General features: G+C 53.2%; 2 protein-coding genes across 3 annotated transcripts in view; one reads left to right on the forward strand and one right to left on the reverse strand.

Moving 5' to 3' along the window:
• Positions 1-2,136: 2,136 nt before the first annotated feature.
• On the reverse strand, positions 2,137-4,205 carry LOC104478499 (transcription factor HES-4). The gene is made up of 4 exons (XM_086754929.1): positions 4,101-4,205; positions 3,565-3,660; positions 3,334-3,412; positions 2,137-3,022 (listed from the first exon to the last, which is right to left on the reverse strand). Exons 1-4 carry the CDS (start codon positions 4,161-4,163, stop codon positions 2,577-2,579), a joined length of 684 nt encoding a protein of 227 aa, XP_086611055.1. The 5' UTR covers positions 4,164-4,205; the 3' UTR covers positions 2,137-2,576.
• An 11,837-nt stretch (positions 4,206-16,042) lies between these two features.
• Positions 16,043-16,826, forward strand: part of CAB39 (calcium binding protein 39) — a 44,090-nt gene continuing 43,306 nt past the window's right edge. The window contains exon 1 of one of the 2 annotated variants that reach the window (XM_086754756.1): positions 16,043-16,178. The gene's annotated coding sequence lies outside the window, so the exon portion shown is untranslated. The remainder of the gene's footprint in view (positions 16,179-16,826) is intronic. The other variant, XM_086754757.1, reaches the window with a different exon arrangement.

The following is a 16,826-nucleotide window of genomic DNA, read 5'->3' on the forward strand; positions in this document are numbered from 1 at the left end:
CTGCTCTGTGTTAGCCAGCTGGCTGGGGGAGCTTCTTTGTGCCCCCTTTTTCCTGGGGAGAAGACGGCAGGAGCTGGCAATGCATTTTTGGGTTGTCACTGGAGAGCTGCCTGTACTGAGGAGCAAAGAGCTCTTGTACAGTCCTGGTTTTGGTAAGACCACACGTGTTTGAAGTGAATACGGAGTTCCTTTGTCAAACACAAGTAATAGCTGAAATTTGTGTTATGAAATGCTATGAGTAATCTTCCTCCTTTCTGAATAAATGTTTTCTTCACTGAAAACCAGTGACTCGCAACGGATTCCTGCAGCAGTAGCTGGCTGCGTGACAGGGAGATCATGTAAAAGGTCACCATTGGTTTGAAATGAAGGCGATGAAAAATGAGCATCTTGCACTGAAACTGTTCCTGGAGATTGTTGGCCAAGTATTTGCAGTCTCACTTTTCTATTTTTAAAACTCTCTCACCAGCTGCAATGTGACTCTTCCCTCCACACCCACAACAGAACAAAACCTGACTGATTGGAAACAGGAAATAATAAAACTCACTAACCACAAAGTATTTTCAAATGCACAAAGTAAACAAGCAGAGATGGTATGAAATACATATTTCCCACTGATCTCTTTTCAGCACGGTAACCGTAGCTGATAATTATAGTCACTGGGGATTTACAGCTTTAAGGGGGAAAATGTGTTTTTAAGTTGATGCTGTCAAACTGTGGTAAAATATTTTCATCGCAGCCTCTCCCAGAGTAACAAGGAGGTGGCCACCAGTACCATGAGATGCGTAACTGACACTGTCTAAAAGTAAATTAAAGCTTCAGGGCCCATCTTGGGTAGGGAGCTGCCCCTCGTGCATGCCCCACTGGTGTGGAGACCCCAGCGCTGGGCAATGGAGGTTCCTTGGGTGAGTGCAGCTGTGGGGGCTCCTCTGGGTGTGGGGCTTTCTCTGAACTTCAGCAATATGTGTGATAATAAACTGGGAAAGTCTTTGATGTCTTTCCTCTTCCAGGATTTAGTGGTTTGCTTTGCCGCTGCCACCTTCCTCTGCATCTTTGTGGTAGGATAATTTGGGCACGTTTTCCACATTGGTCGTCGCTCCAGAGGTTCCCATCAGTAAAGGGGGAAGTCCAAATTTTCAGGCAGGGGATGGAAACTGAGGTTGTGGTAAGATCTGTACCGCTCTGTGTCTTTACCTGCCTTCTGACCCCACGATTGAAGAAACCTGCCGTGCCTCCGCGCAGCCATGTGTGGGCCAGTTGTTTCTCCTACCACCCTTATGCCACAGCCCCAAATGGCTTTTCAAGATGGCTGGATGAAAGGGAGAGCTTCACAGAGAAAGATGCTAAACCCAGAGGTGATGGTTTTCACTCCTTCAGCACATCATCAAATAGGTCTTGCTGCATAATGAGCCCCTCTGAACTCCGGGTCCGTTAATTAACATGCACAGTGTTTGTTTAAGAGCTCCTTGCTCTTTTATTTTAACTGTGAGGAACTTTTAACTGTCTTTGAGATGGAAAACTGGGACCAAATGTTGCCAGCAAGCAGAGCAGATTTGTCCCAGAGAATTTTACCTTCTGCCCTTAGATTATCTCTGTGATTCCCTTACAAGTAAAAGCTAAAGCATTGCTCCAGGCTGATAAACCCCAACTCCTGATTTCTTTCCCAACTTTTAAAGTGTTACTGTGATCCAGGTGATTCTCTGTGTGTGTGTGGTGCACTCTGCTTTTTCTACAAAGCATCAGGGGCAAAACCCAAACCATCTCTTTCAACCACATTCAGGAAAAACCATTTGTGACAGGAGAAGACCACAGCAGATCCCCAAGTACTGCTTAGTCAGAGCAGACACGACAAGGCTGGGAGAAATATCGGTCGTTATCTTACGAAAGTTTATTTAGAACTTTTAGTCACAGAAAAGAAAAATAATCCCTGCATGTAACTATATGTAACATATATATACACACACGTAGCTCACTAGTTCACAGAGTGAGCGATCCAGAGTTTCTAAACAGCCTAAAAAGCCCAAACCAAGTCTCTCCCTTTCTCTTTTTTTCTTTTTTTTTTTTCTTCTTTTTTTCTTTCTCCCCCCCCCCCCCAATCACTGCATCATGTTTACAGGAATCAGAACCAGAATCTCCTACAGCTGCAGAGGGATAATAATAGAAACAAAAAGCAGAAGAGATCAGCTGTTTACCCCTTGATCCAACAAAGTGATCTCGGTGACCTGTGTGAGATGTGAGAGGTAAGCTTGACGCCAGAGAGGGTCGTTGCTTGCTGTCTTGTGTTTCTATTAATAGGAAGTTAATTATTTTAAGAATGTAAGACAAGAAAGCTATATAATTAATATATACTAAACAGCAGGAGAGGATTCTATACAATAATTTAGATGTATTAAATAAATAAAAAGTAATAGCAGCCTTCTACAATGCAGGCTACACATAGGTTTACTTCGGCTTGAAGTACCCTGGTCTTTAGTACACCTACAGGAACAGACTTGCTCCACAAGTGTTTTAAAGAAACATATCTATAAGATACATAGGTAAGAGTGTCTAAGGTTAGGATAAACATTTTAAAACATACTTTACCACGGCCTCCACATATCTAATGACCCCATTCTAGGGTTGTTATGGGAAAAATTTGGCTGCAGGACCTGTCTGGGAGGTGCGGCGTCAACCTGGCTGAAAACCGACAGCGACGGCGGCTGGAAGGAATTTTTCAAAGCCTGCTTGTTCTCCACGGGGTAGAAGCGCTCCTGTGATGGGTTCGTGCCCCGAATGTTCCCCTTAGGGCTCAGGGGGCTTTTTGGTGTCAAGAGAGGCTGCTGAGATGGGCTCAAAGACCTTAATGTCGCTTTGCAGGGGTCTTCTCCAGACCTGGGTAAGGATTTCAGCAGGTGGTTTAAGAGGCGCGCTCCGAGGGTCTTGTCCATCCACTCGCAGGTGAGGAGGAGGTTGTGCACCTCGTGCATGCACTGGATGTACCCAGTGCTGTACCGCTGCTGCGCTTCCAGACCCACCTTGGAGTCGGCTGCGTGGGAGAGGAGACAAGGGGAGTTGTTGAGTGGGCCAAAAGCAGCGCGTCCTGCTACCCGCCGCCAAGGGCAAAACTAGACCAGCAAGCTGAAAGCAGCTCTGGAATGAAAAAAATAAACCCTTCCCTGGGCTAACCAGTGCCCAGCTCCATCTCCCCATCTAGTGGAGAACACCAAACCCCAGCAGCAGCCTGGGCCTCCACAGGTTTGAAAGATGCTTTTGCCGAGCTGCCAGGGGATTAAAGCCACCAGCACCCTCCTGCCCCAGCCCTGCCTGCGCCGGCAGGGTGGGGGACCGGGCACTCACCCATCAACTTGCTGCTCTGGATGTTCTGGAGGTGCTTCACCGTCATTTCGAGGATGTCTGCTTTTTCCAGTTTTGACTGCTGATGAGGAGAGAGCATGGCAGTTAGAGGCAATGACGGGTTTGTACAATGCCTAGTTTTTTAAAAAAAACAGACAACCTGCCCCCGCCGACTCCCAAACCAATCCCCCACCAGCAAAAAGACAAAAAAGCAGCATAAAGATGAGCACTTACATCCAGGTGAAACGCACCCACAACTGTCTCCTTCAGCTGGTCCAAGCAGTTATTAATCCTTTCCCTTCGCTTCCGCTCGATGAGGGGTTTCCTTAACTGGCAGGGAAAAGAAAAGGAGGAGGGAAAATTGCAGTGGATTTTTTTTTTTTTTTTTTTTTTCCCCTCCCACCTCTCCCTGCTGCAGTTCAGCAAGAGCAGGGTCCCATGCCCTGCCTGAAGCCAGCATGGGGTGATGTGATGCTCGGCAGGGACGAAATACAGATGCTCTGGTCACAGCCTGTCCCTTAGATAGCATCAACTCTCAATTTTCCCACTTCTACTCATTTTAAGCAGAGTTTGCCCAAATGAAACAGAGAGAAACCTTGCTAAGCCAGAGAAAGGAAGCAGAAAAAGCACCCACGTGGCTTGAATTCGGAGAAAGCATCTTTGTAATAAGAGGCAAAATATTGCCCGCTTTGGTTTTTCTGAGAAGCAGCGCCCCAGCCCCACCACGCATCGCTCCCGTGCCACCCATGGGTGCCGGAGGGGGGACCTACCTTCCTCTCCTCCTTGGTGCTGGCCAGCTTGTGGCTGCTGCCGGCGGTGGCCGCAGCTGTCATTGTAATCCAGCTTGCTGGGGACAGAGGCACTGGGGCAGTGGGTCGCTCCCTTTCCCAACGGGCTCTTTGCTGCCCGGCTGCTCCTCTGCTGTATTTATAACCCAAAATTAGCATGTGAAAGGGGACTTTCCTTGGCGGGACTTCTTTTCCCACAGGAGGGGTCGAGCTCGGAGGTTTGCGGCCATCAATCACAGCTGACAGGTCACTGCTTCTTTTCAATGACCACGCCAGCCCCCCCAAACGGCGACAGATGTCCGGCCTCCGACGCCGGGCTCTGGAGAGGGCTCTTTTGTTGGGGAAGAAGGGAAGGAAAATGGGCGCGCTCTGAGCAGCTTGCAGGGCTCCTCGCTCGATTCGCACAGATTCCCAGGGAGGGGAACAATGGCCGGGAAGCGGTTGAGTTACACCTGGGAAAATGCCTTCTGCCTGTCGTTCTACTGGGAAAATGCCTTCTACTCTGTCTCCTCGAAGTGATGCCTCTCTTTACCTGCTAGCCCAAGCCCCAGCCATTTTACATCTTTGAAGCAGCCTTTTAATTTATTAATAGAGTACTTGAGCTAGGAGTTCCTGCTCTCAGGAATTATTATTACAAGGTAATGATGATGGATTAAAAACTATTGATAGCCGACGCCTGTAGGAACATTGTTTCCATCACAGAAATCCTCTAGGGAAAACACGGGAACTTTATTTACCTCTTGGGAACCCAAATTTTCCCTTTCACGTGGCTGGATGTACGAAACACACAACCCTTCTAGTTTTTTGCTGCTGTGTAGAATTTAATATTAAACTTGCAGGCCATTGCAGATGCAAACATACCTAGAAGTAAGTTAGTTCTGTGGGATTTTGATGACTTTAATTTTTTTTTCCCCACCCTGTGCTGTGAGGAGGCTTGGGTGGGTTTTTGGGGGAAGGGTTTTTTTCTGTTCTCTCCTCTGAAATGCTAGCGCAGAAGCGGAGGGGCCTTTGGAGGAGACTTGGCACAGGGTGAGAATGGACTTTTATGCCTCCTCGCTCTGCCTCTGGTCTGGGTGGGGAGCACGCAGGCGTTTTTTGTGACTGCACTTTTGCTTTCTGGCGGTGGCTTTGTTAATAAGCAGGATTTGGCAGGGTCCTGTTGGGTCCCGCAGGTGAAGCCCTTCTTCGGGTTGGTGTCATATGCGTCACCCGATTGAAATGCAGAGGAAGCGGCCACGGCGGTTCAGAAGGGCTGCAAGCCGTCCCGATCTGCCGGTGGGATTTCCCAGCACCTGGTGGAGTGCGGCGGCGGCAGAGCCCTCTCTGGCCCCCTCCAGCCGTAGGTGGGGAGGTACCCCAGAGATAAAAGCAAGGACATGGCGTCCCGTGCTTAAAACGCTGTGTGGGTGTGTGTTTGCCCGTATGTAAGCGCAAACAGACTTGCAGCACGTCTTGTACGCCCTGCTGCCCGGGCTCGCCGTGAAACCACGGCCCCAGATGCGGTACGGTGCAGGGCAGAGGTTGTTTGTCAGTCAAACGCAGAGCTGGGGTGCAGTTACCCGGTTTTATAAGCGCCCTACTTGGCAGGGGCCCGCTGTGGTTGTGCTGGGAAAGGCTGGTTTGGGAGGGGATGGTTAATGACTTGTCTTCTGGGCCAGGTAAAGGGAGCAGGGATGGGCTGATTCTCTCCGGTGTGTTCCCCACGCAGACAGCAAAAGGAGGTCCCTTCGCCCCACATGGGAGCCCTTTATGTCAGCCTGCCCACAAGTGAAGACTCCTTTGGGTTTTTCACACTTTTTCCAGCTCACCCAGGGAAGCAGAGTGCTGCCAGTATTTATAAAAGGCGTAGCTGAGGCATCCGTATCGCCCCGTGACCCCGGCAGCGCGGCATGGAAGAGGCAGCGGGTGGGCTGGGGCAGGGGGGCACAGGGTGGTTTTGTTGGGGTGCTGGAGGCTGGAAGTGCCTGCCGGCCCTCTGGGCATACAGCTTCTGGTGGGGTTTGGCTCGGAGGGTGTGTGAGGAAGAGGAGAAGTCCCCCGAGTGCGATGCGGGGGCTAAGAACAGCACAGTGGCCCCTGGTGCCCAGCCGTGGCCCGTGCCCGGCCCGTGCGGGGCAGCTGAGCCCCCAGCCTCAGCGGGGCGAGACTCTCGGCTTACCCGCTGGCATCTGCTCCGGGTGAGCTCATTTCAAGGTTCATTTGTAAGACAGCAGGGCAGTGAAAAAGAAGAGCAGCTTTTGCTGTAAACAGTTATTTTACACCTCTCAGTCAGGGCAAAGGCCTTTATTTTGGAGGCGGGGGGGTGCAGGCTTTGGGGGAAGGCTGACATCTGTGCCGGGGATTGTAGGGACCCAACAGGCCAATGCAAATGAGCATTAAAGGGAGCTTTCTGCAAATTCCCGCTCTCCTTTTGCGTTGCCCACTGCCAGGTTTCACTGAAAAGGGGATTCTCCTTCGTAAACAAAGCCTCCCTTTTTTCCTGGGCTTTCAGGGGAAGAAAAAAAAAAAAGGAAAGAGAAAGGGGTCAGCACTGCTTGGAGTTTTATTTTTTTGCTATTTGTCTACATTTCACACTCTGGAGAAAGAAAACAACTTTTAACATCTGTTCCTGCACTTTTTAAGAGGGAAAGAAAGGCTCTTGAAAAGGGGGAAAGTGTGGCAGATGTTGGCAGGTTCCCCCTGACGCAGATGTCTTGCTCAGAAGAAAACTTTCTTTGGGGATTGGCGGCCAGGGCTCCTCTTTGACTCGGGACACGCGACTGCCTAGCGAAGGAAGGGACGTGGGAAAGCGCCGGCAAACAAAAGGGCTTATTCAAACAAACCTGAGAGCCGTGAACAATCCAATAACCAGCAGAGAAATGGTCAGCGCCCCCCCGGCCCTGCCGGGGAAGGGTTCGGGGCAACTGGGGGCCACGGGATGAGGGAATTTGGCCGTGTCCCCAGGGCTGCGAGCATGGGTGTCCCCTCCTTGCCCCCTGCCTGCTCCCTCTGGGGCATCCACGGCAGTGTTTTGGCCAAGGACTGTCCTTCTTCAGGTGCTAAGTGGTCTCAGCTGGTCTGCAGAGCCAGCTGTGCGGAAGGTGGCTGCCCCAGGAAGGCAGGAGAGGAGATGGAAGGCAGGTCCCTGCCGGGCAGCTGGGCTGGGCTGGGCTGTCCCACACGCACCGGCCAAGGCACTGCCGGCCAAGGCGGCCGGAGAGGAGCAACTACAGGACAGCAGGGATGTCTTTAATTAAGCTTTTGAATAAGAAGTTCTGACAAGATAATAATTTAAAAACAACCCAACCGTATTGATTGAGTTGAAAGAACCTTGTGAAATTAATTTTGAGGAAAGAAGATTTTTTTTTTTAATGGAAAGCAACAATATTGAGAGAAAAGAGTGTTTTCTGTGAATCTTTTGTTCATCCTCTTCCCTTCTCTCTGTTTGGCAAAATAAAATGACTTAAAATAAGTTTTTGCTGTGAAAGCTGGTAATAGTTCAGTTTAGGCACTTCCTAGGAAAAAAGTGAGAAGCCTACAGAAAAGGGAGCAGAACCAAGAAAATCCCCATAAGAAAGTGACTAATTCTGGTTTGCTGTCAATGCTGAGGAGCTCTGCAATTATTCCTCTAATTCCTCCAAGTTCTGTTCTGCCTCCTCTCTGTCCCAGCCCGTTTTCCCTGGGCTCTGGGCAGGGGCTGCCCGGTGCCGGGGCAGCTGTGCTGCTTCCCTGCTCAGGGCTGGAGGGGAAAGCCGGGTGAGATGGAGTTGTGCTGTCTCTGTGGAGGTCAAGCGCTGGGGTGAGCAGCCCAAAACCACCCACTGCTGTGGGTGTCCCCGTGTTTCTCCTGTCAATGAGCCCTCCCTGCATGGTGGCTGGAGGGCAGGAGCTATCTCAGCCGGGCTGAGGAGCCCCACGCTGCGAGGAGGATGCTGTGTGTCACGCCTTGGCAGGCGTGATGCCTGGACACCAGCTCATAACACCACACAGCGCTGGGGTGGTCAAGAAGTCCAACCCAGACCCCTGGCTGGTTAACAAAACAGCCTCGTTAACATGGCTGAGCCTTTTGCAGGGATGGATTTGCAGGGGAGGGGAGATGGGCAGGTGCTCCTGAGCGCTACCTGGTCTGCTGCACGTGTGGTTCCCAGCAGGACCGCTCCATCCCTTCTCTTTTCCAGGCTAGAGATGAGCAACCTGATCTGGTTGGAGGTGTCCGTGCTTCTTGCAGGGGGGCTGGACTGGATGGGCTTTAGAGGTCCTTTCCAACCCAAACCATTCTGTGATTTTATGATGCACCTGGACTGGATTTGTCCCCAGTTAAGCCACTGCTTGCCCCTCTCCTGAGGTGTCTGTGCTGGCTGGGTGTGGGCGCGTGGGTCCCTGGCCCAGGGGAGGTGTTGGTGGGCAGGCCATCAGAGGGATGGATGGGGTGCTCGGGGTGTCCCTCCGCATCCAGCACCCCCAGCTCTGTGTGGGTTTGCTGGGTCTGCTTGTATCGTAGCGGCTTTGCTTTGGGTGCAGGCAGTTACGCGGGGTTTGTGAAGCGAGGAGCAAAGCGCAGGTCAGGGCGGTGCGGGAGCGGGCAGGGTAAGGTGGGGGCATTGGCAGGGAGCGGGTCGGCCCTGATGCGCAACCTCAGCATGCCCTCCGCACCCTGCGCTCCCGGCCTTGGGGACGGGCTCTGGACCTGCCTTGCTGTGAGCAAACACTCAGCCAGGAGAGGCTGTTTGCTCAGGGGCTTTAGTCATTATGAATAAAGAGGTTTTTGTCTGGGTTTTTCAGAAGGTCAGTTCTGGTTCAATGCTGAGGTTTAAAAATGAGGGGTAAAGTTCTCCAGGTTTAAATCTGGAAGTTTCTCGATAGCTGTAAATCCCAAGCAGCCCGTCCTGAAGCCTTGTGTCGCCCAGAGGTGGTTTGCCCCCAGAATGTTACAGCAAGAGAGGAATAGGAGGAGCAGCAGGACGTGCTGGCGCGGTGACTGGACACGTCGGGTCCGGAGGGTGCAGACGGTGCCCGGGCAGGCAGGCTGGCTCCGGCGTGCAGCCACTCCGAGATTACTCACCGCTGGATTGCCTGGGGGGACCAGGGCTACATCTCCAAACTGGTCTCAGTTCTAGGATGTGGGACGCGCTGCGTCCCATCTTGGGCTGGTATGGCAGGGTCTGCAGGGGGACCGTGTGTCCCACAGCCCAGCCAGGACAGGATGGTGCTGGAAATAAGCTGGGGTAGAAAAGGAAAGGACAATTTATCAGTGCTTGAGGCACAGAGAAAAGCATCTGCAGTCATTTGTTATTATAAGGAGAGTCGGCTGAGAGCACAGCCCTGTGCAGCAGATGCCAACCGTGATGGGACACGGGACTGGAGGCACCATCAGGGCTTGCAGCGAGGGGAGCTGCAGCTGAGCTGGGGAAGGCTGCTCCAGACACCCTTTGTGCTGGAAGGCTGTATCTGTTAAATCCTCGGGGCTGGGATGGCACTATCTGTACCAGGTCACTGTTTTCGGTAGAGGGCTGGGAGGTGATGGGGTTTGTGGCTGGGCAAGAGTTGTGTGGCAAGTGGTGAAGAGGCAGAGGGAGATGAGTTGTGACGTCTGTGGTGACGTGGTGGCCTGTCAAGGCAATGTTCATGCAATTCACCATGGCATAGACAGGGGTAGGAGCACAGCTGAAGATTCACCTGCTCCAAAGACATTTTCAGGTGGAGGGAGAGAGGATGTATATGGCATTGGACCACATGCAGTATTTTCATCATAGGGGAAGTCCAGCTTCATACATAGCATTACACATCTTCTGGAAGTTCTGTTGACATCGCTTGATCCAGCTCCTTTACTGGGTACACCAAACCTCTCTAGCCCCAGCTCAGCTTCCTCAGTACCAGCTGGCTCTACCATCTTGGGGAGTGGACTCCTGGGACAGGAAATAATTACAAGGCTGGTACCAGCTGAGTAATTCTCACCTTTTCTTTCACACACCCCCATCCAGCCTTCGTGTTAAGGATCAGCTGATGCTCCTGCCGTTGCTCAAGCTGTCTCCTGCCTGGCGGGTTAGCAGTGCTCCTGGCCCCGGAGGAAGTCTTATCTCCTGCTTCGCAGCCAGAAAGCTGCTGCTTGCAACAGGGCTCCTAGGCCAAGAGTGCCTTATAGGAAGGGGAAAATCTGATAAGCCGTGTGGGTGGTGATGGGCTGATAAGGGTCAGCCCCTTGCTTGTGCCGAAGCGGTGGTGTGAGGTGGGGAAGAGCAGAGCTTGGGAGAGGGCTTCAAGGGGGTCCTTGAACTTTCCTCACGGGGCATCCCAGGAGTTGTTTCATTCAGGAGGGCAGCTCTGGGCTTCCTCGTGCTCTCTGTGTGTGTGATGTTACCAGATGTCACCTAATAATGAGCCTCATCTATAATGAAGCAAGCGCCTGGTTTGTTCAGTAAGCTTCACTTTCACAGCAACACGATTGCCTGGCTCCCCAAATATCGCAACCCGGGGCTTAGCACCCTGCATCCCAGCACCTGCTCCCCCTGTACACCCAGCCCCTGCACCCCGCACAGCCTGTTTCTTCCTAGATTCTCCGTTCCTAAGGCTGTGGAAGGATCTGGGTTAAGTTTCACCTTTTTGAGACAAATACCTCTTCTGTGACTGCATAAATGCGGCTTTCGTCCCGGCATGGCTGCATGCCAATAGCCACTTGCTTTTTATAGTACGTGTGTATGCACGTACCGACACCACATCCTGACCCCCCCTCGACACAAAATACCCTTGTCAGCACGAACGTTAACGATCTGCAGGGAGCGGGACTTGCAGCCCTCCTGCCAGCACGTTGTCCTGGGCGGTGGGCAGCGGGGCGGCCGGGGGGACCCGCCTCTGCAGCAGCGTTGCCTACGTGCCGCTCGTTTCTGGTGCTGCAGGCCTGGGGTTGCAGCAGCCGAGGAAGTGGGGAAACACTCACTTAGGGTTTTTGCACTTGCCGGCCCAGTCTCGGCACAACCCTGCTGCTGCTGGGACAGCAGAAAACACAGGGGTGTAGCGTGGGAGGGCATGAGCCGCAGGGTCTCTGGTCTTTGTCCATCCTGGACTGTACATAAAATCACATCCTGCTAAGCTGTTTTTTTTTTTGTATGTATATTTTTATAGCTGAATTTTTTACCAATTTAAGCAAAAAGTTTTACACTGACTTTTGTTTTATAAATACCGTCTGATTTAACCATCTTTCTCTCCTGTTCAGTGTCTTTACTCTTTTCCCTCTCCAAATGTATCTAGAAGACTGTTCTTTTTTTATAGGGATGAGGAAGAGGAGGAGGACAGTCTCGGGGAAGATCGCTGCACCTATTCACTGGAGCAGCTTGACATAGATTTAAGTGTTAAGTGACATTGCAATGGCTCCTGTGTTAACCCAGCCCCGCAGCAGCGGAACCCAGCTGAACATAAGCACGTCGTTCACTGCAGCAGTTTTCTGCTGTAAGAGCTAATTAATTAGTTTCTGCAAAGTCCTTTGAATGGGTAAAGCGCTAAGTAAGTGCGTAGCAGGGTTATCCCGAGGGTGTGGGCTTCAAAGCTTGAGGGACGCTATTTAAATATGAACCGAGTTAGTAAACTTGGCTCATTGTTTCTTTAAAATGTAAAAGAACAGGGAAAGCATCTGAAAAAACCCACCAGTCGTTTTGGGAGTGCTGAGCCTGAGGAAGGGTCACTAAAAGAAGCCAGCTCCCCGGAGGATGAGCAACCGGCTTCCAGTTCCCCTTCCCTGGCTTTCAACCTGAACTCACGGTTGTAATGGGGAAAATCCTTTCTCCTTCAATAATTTTCTATTTTAGAATTGATTTGGACAGAGCAGGAGAATAAAAGTGCTGAGAAATAATAGAAGAAAAGCAGTTCTTTCAGAAAGATTGGTGGGTAGATTCAGGTTCCTGAGGTACCTCTGCAGCAGCTGAGCCTCTCTTCTCCCAAAGCCTGGTAAAATTTTTACGTGGCGGGTAGCCCTTGCATGGATGCCTGGAGCGTCACATTTACCTTGCTTGGGCTATGGGCAGTGACATCCAAAAGCACATGGCAGGCTGCAGGACCTGGGAGGATGCCATGTGGAACACGATGAGAGGCATTCGGGACCTGTCCCACAGCAGGGCAGTGGAGGAGAGGAGGAATCATCCTCCAAAGGGAAAAGGCATCCTACTGCGTTACAGCCCTGGAAAAAAATACAAGATAAAGCAGGAGATTATTTATTTCCCCTGAGTGAAGTACTGAGGAAGAGGAGAGTGCAGCAGAGGGATTAAGAAATAAGCCTCGATCCTTGGGGACGAGGTGGGACACTCCAGGGGCTGCTGGGGACCTACTTTAAAATCATATTTGAGAGGCAGTTGTGTCGCTGCTCTCTTAAGGAAACCAGCCTGGTGTGGGTGACATCCTGCAACTATGATGGTCTTGCAGGGACGCATTGGCCTCGCCTCGTTTTTGGCTGAGGCGCAGGAGCCGGTGGTGTCCTCGCAGCCTCCCTGCCTCCACCTGTTCTTGGCCTCCCAGAGAGCTCAGCCTCTCACCCAACCATATACCTCCCACTACTCCCTCAGCCTCCCACCCCCTCCTCGGGGGGAGCTGGTCCTGGAGAGCAGCAGCCGGTTCAGCTGGTCCATGCTGCTGCTGTGCAGGACCCCGCATCCCGTGCTGGGTACAGCTGCTCTGCGTAAGGCACACTCAGAGGAAGAAATGCGGTGAGCATAACAGAGTTGCTCAAAGGAGGATTAATTTCACAGGATGACATATTATTTTTCCCCACTTTTGCCATTTTTCGGTGTAGGATGGTGATTAGAGGAGGTGAAGCTGAGCTGCAGGCTCCCTGGGCCTCAAAGCAGCACCAAAATCCCTGGGATCCCATTCACCTGCCTGTCCCTCCTGAGCAAAGCACCCGAGTACTTGCCTTTCTAATTACATTTTTTTTCCAGTGAAGTAACTTGAACTTTTAAACATTTATCCACTTCCTAATTTGCAAGGATTAATTAATTCACAATGGATGCCTCAGTCATGGCTGTGAATTAGCAAATTGTGAGTGTACTCAGAGCTTTCTCACGTGTGGAATTTAATTCCTGCTTCTGAGAGCTTAGAGGAATCATGCTCCCTCTGCCCAGGGGTTTCCCTGCAGTGTACTGCACGGGGATGGCAATCGCACGGGACCCATTACTTGCATGGTCTTTTTTCCAACGGTCATTTGTAAAGCAGCAGTGTCCGTTTTCCAGGAGCTGGTGTCGAATCCCTGTACCAGCGCTTGCCTTTGATTTCTTCTCCTCTCTAGTCAGTACCCTGAATACTATCTGTTTAAACTTGGATGTTTTTAGCCTAATTGCAGGTTAAAAATTTGAACTCAGACATACACACCCTTTCCATCTTGGCTTTGAAAATTATTATTCCCAGCTCACGAGCGGGATATAAGAACTGCTGTGGGCTCAGGCAAGCTTGGCAAGCCACTCGCCATGGCCCTGTCACCTCACACAGGCAGCGTGTCCCCCCCGCCTGCTCCGGGTCCAGAGCTGCTTCATTTCTTGTGTCTTTATAAAAAAGCAAGTTTATATTTGGGGGATATCAGCAAGTATATATAAATATACATAAACATTGCTCTTATATCTTTTATAGAGATATATATATATATACTTGCTCATAATGCCATGTCCTGTCCCATGAGGTGCTGACCATGGCAGGGCTGACTGGGACAGCCCCCAGTGCCACCAGCACGCTGCCAGGTTGGACCTGGAGCCTGGCGTGCCAGTCCAGGGAAGCGTCCCCACTGAACCAGTGCTGCTGGAGCTGCCCAGCCACGGCGCCCAGTGCAAATTCCTCTGCGTTCCCATGCTGTCAGATGCAGGGACAGCGTGGTCAGAAACGTTTTTCTGCATCCTATTGGATCTTGAATCCGATCTGATTCAAGAAGACCTGTTGGCTGAGCATTTCACACATTCTAGGACATCCTTCCACAGTGGAGAGGGCACCAGGAATCTCTTTTCTTCTGCTGTTAGGAGCCGTGTCCCACAGGATGTTGCAGCCAAGCCCACGGAGCCATCAGGGTGGGAACTGGAGAACAAAGGGACTTTGAGCTGCTGCAGGCAGATGACGTGCAAAGGGTCCAGGAATGAAAATCCATCTCACAGGGGTGAGAAGTTGGACTGCGAAATACCGGAGGTTGCTGCCAGGCTGCCAAAAGACAAAGCTAGTACAGAGTACACGGGACATAGATCTCCAAAAATGCAACCCATGGGGCAGTGCAATGGCTGAGCGCGCTGGTTGGGCGTACCAGCCAGGCACCGCTGGTATGCTCTGTTTTCTGACGGCTGGGGATGGAATTTGTTGTCTGGGTATGAAGACTATTTTTGCTTCAGTTTGAGTTTGTTTGTCTTTTAATTTGGTAGACTTCCAGCTCGGGGGAAGGGAACGCGTGCCAGGCATGGGAGCAGAGAGGAGACCCTGCAGTCCCCAGAGGAACCCCGTTGCACTGATTTGGGTGTCGCTACAGAAATTGCTTTTGCTTTCCACATGCCCAGTCACCTCACCACGGCTAGAGTCAATTCTCCCTCTGTATAATACGAGCTCGCTTAGCTGTGAGCGCAGCTCAGGGAGAGGAGCTTCAGCCTCTCCATGCCCGACTGCCCAAGCCACCCAGCAAGAGTGGCCGTGTCCAGCACAAGCGTCCCGGCGGGAGCCCGTGGGGTGGCTGGAGGCAGCTTTGCCCGCCAACGCCATTTGCTTTTCGTACGGCGGACAAGGCAACCGCAGCACGTGAAGTTCAGAGCAGCAATATGCTGCTGCATGAAAAAATGACAGCAGCGAGAAGGCCGACCCAACCCCTCCCCAGCGATGTGACGAGGAAGTGGAGGAATGGCATGTGGAGACAGGTAATTAAAAAGTAGCTGAAGAGAGAAGCTGTTGGCCAGAGCTGCACAGCGCAGCAGAGCACGAGGAGCGTAAGGACGTTTCGGGAAACCAGGCCAGCATGTCCCGCGCTGCTGCACGGCCCTAACGCATCAGACCCTGCGGGGGCAAGGTTTCACCTCATGGCTTGTAAGAAATTCACGACTTGTTCCATAAAAATATATTTTTCTGCTTTAAAATGGTGTTGTATATTATACTGCACTAATGGACAACATCAACTTGATCCATGCTGGGAGAGATGTGGGGTTTTTTTGATTCAGGCTGATCTGCATTTGCCACGGTGAGAATAACGTACAAGTATCCCCTGCCAGGGACGCAGCAACAGCCCGAAGCCCTGCCACGCCGTGGCGGGAACTAGCAGAAAACCTTTGGACTATAATTCGCCGGCAACCTGAGGCGCGGGGGCCGGCTCAAGTCCAAGTCCAAGGCGCAACGCCGCGTCACGAGCCTGCGTCGTGACAGGGAAAAAGGGATTTCCAACAGCGCGAGGGGCTGTGAACGGATACAGCGGGTTAAGGCAAAGAGCGGGGGAATAATAAAAAATAAATAAAATAATAAATAGAAAATGATAAATAGAAAATAATAAGTAATAAAGAGAAAAAAGATATAATTAAATAAATAATAAAACTAAAGAATCAAAAGGAATAACAATAAAAAATAAATAATAAAAATTAATAATACTAAATAATGGCCGTTACTGACACACAGGCCCCGGGGCGCGGTGCTGAGGCCCCAACAGCCCAGCCCGGGGGCAGCTGGCGCAGCGGCTCTCCCGACCCCCACTCGCGGGGAGCGGCCGCGGCGGCCCGTGGGCCTTCCGCTCCCCCCCCCCCCCCCCCCCGCCGCACCCGGCCCCGCCGCTGCGTGGGGCCCGCGTGGGCGCCGCCCTCGGCCCTCCGAGCCGGCAGGGGGCGGTGGCGTGCGGCGGCGGGCGGAAGAGTCGCCGCGCTCCGCCGCCCGCTGGCGCCGCGCTCCGCCGCCGGGCGAGGGAAGGGCCGCAGCGACGCAGCAGAGCGCGGGGCGGGGGGGGGGGAGGGGGCCGGGCGAGCCGGGACCGCGCCGCGCCTCTGCCTGCAACCGCCGGAGCCGCGCCGCCAGCCGCCGGAGCCGAGGCGGTCGGGCCGCCAGGGGCAGGCCCCGCCGGACACGCCGCCGAGGAGGCGCCAGGCCGCGTTCCGCACCGAGGTACCGAGGCGGGGTGGGGGGGGAGGCCGGCGGCGGCGGGTCGGGCCCGGGCCCGGGGTGGCGGGCGGTGCGTGAGGTGGGGGGGGTGGCGAAGGCCGCCGGGCCCAACGCGCGTTGTCCGCGGGTCGGACCGGGCCGGGAGGCGGCGCCGCCGCGGCCACTGCGTGCGGGGTGGCCACTCGGGGCAGGGCCGGGCTGTGCCCTGCGGGCCGGGGAGGGCGGCCTGGCCCGGCCGGTGCTCGCCGCCTTCCGGCCTCGTCTCCCCGCTCGGCGTTGGGAGGGACTGGCCGGGTCCTGCCGGCCAGATTGGCCTGGGAGGCGCCCGGGGCTCGCTTGCGGCCTGGGCAGGGGGACAGCGCCCGGCCGGTCCTGAATTTACCGGGGGGCCTGCGCCCTTTGGGGTCCGGGGCGTGCCTGTGCGTTTGCGTGTAGAAGCCGGAGGCAGTCCGAAGGGAAGGGTCCGGACCGGTGCCCTTAAGTTCCGCAAACGCTGCCCGCGGGTAAGGAGTGCAGAACTGCGCAGGGTTTACCGGAGCCGCTGCTGGGGTGGGAGGCGGCCGCTGCTGCACGGCACCTCTTGGGATTGGGGGGGGGGGGGGTGGGGGCTCTCTCCGGGCTGGCGGCGGGGGAAATGCAGGTGGGGGTCGT

Source organism: Chlamydotis macqueenii, chromosome 9, assembly GCF_036417535.1.
Source record: "Chlamydotis macqueenii isolate bChlMac1 chromosome 9, bChlMac1.mat, whole genome shotgun sequence".
NCBI classification, from domain to species: Eukaryota; Metazoa; Chordata; class Aves; order Otidiformes; family Otididae; genus Chlamydotis; species Chlamydotis macqueenii.

Excerpts from the sequence above, each read along its gene's own strand:
- LOC104478499 (XM_086754929.1), bottom strand. The coding sequence starts at position 4,163 with ATGACAGCTGCGGCCACCGCCGGCAGCAGCCACAAGCTGGCCAGCACC. Across the intron at positions 3,661-4,100 it reads GCACCAAGGAGGAGAGGAAG|TTAAGGAAACCCCTCATCGA; the intron begins GTAGGTCCCCCC and ends TTTCCCTGCCAG. Across the intron at positions 3,413-3,564 it reads TGGGTGCGTTTCACCTGGAT|CAGTCAAAACTGGAAAAAGC; the intron begins GTAAGTGCTCAT and ends TCTCCTCATCAG.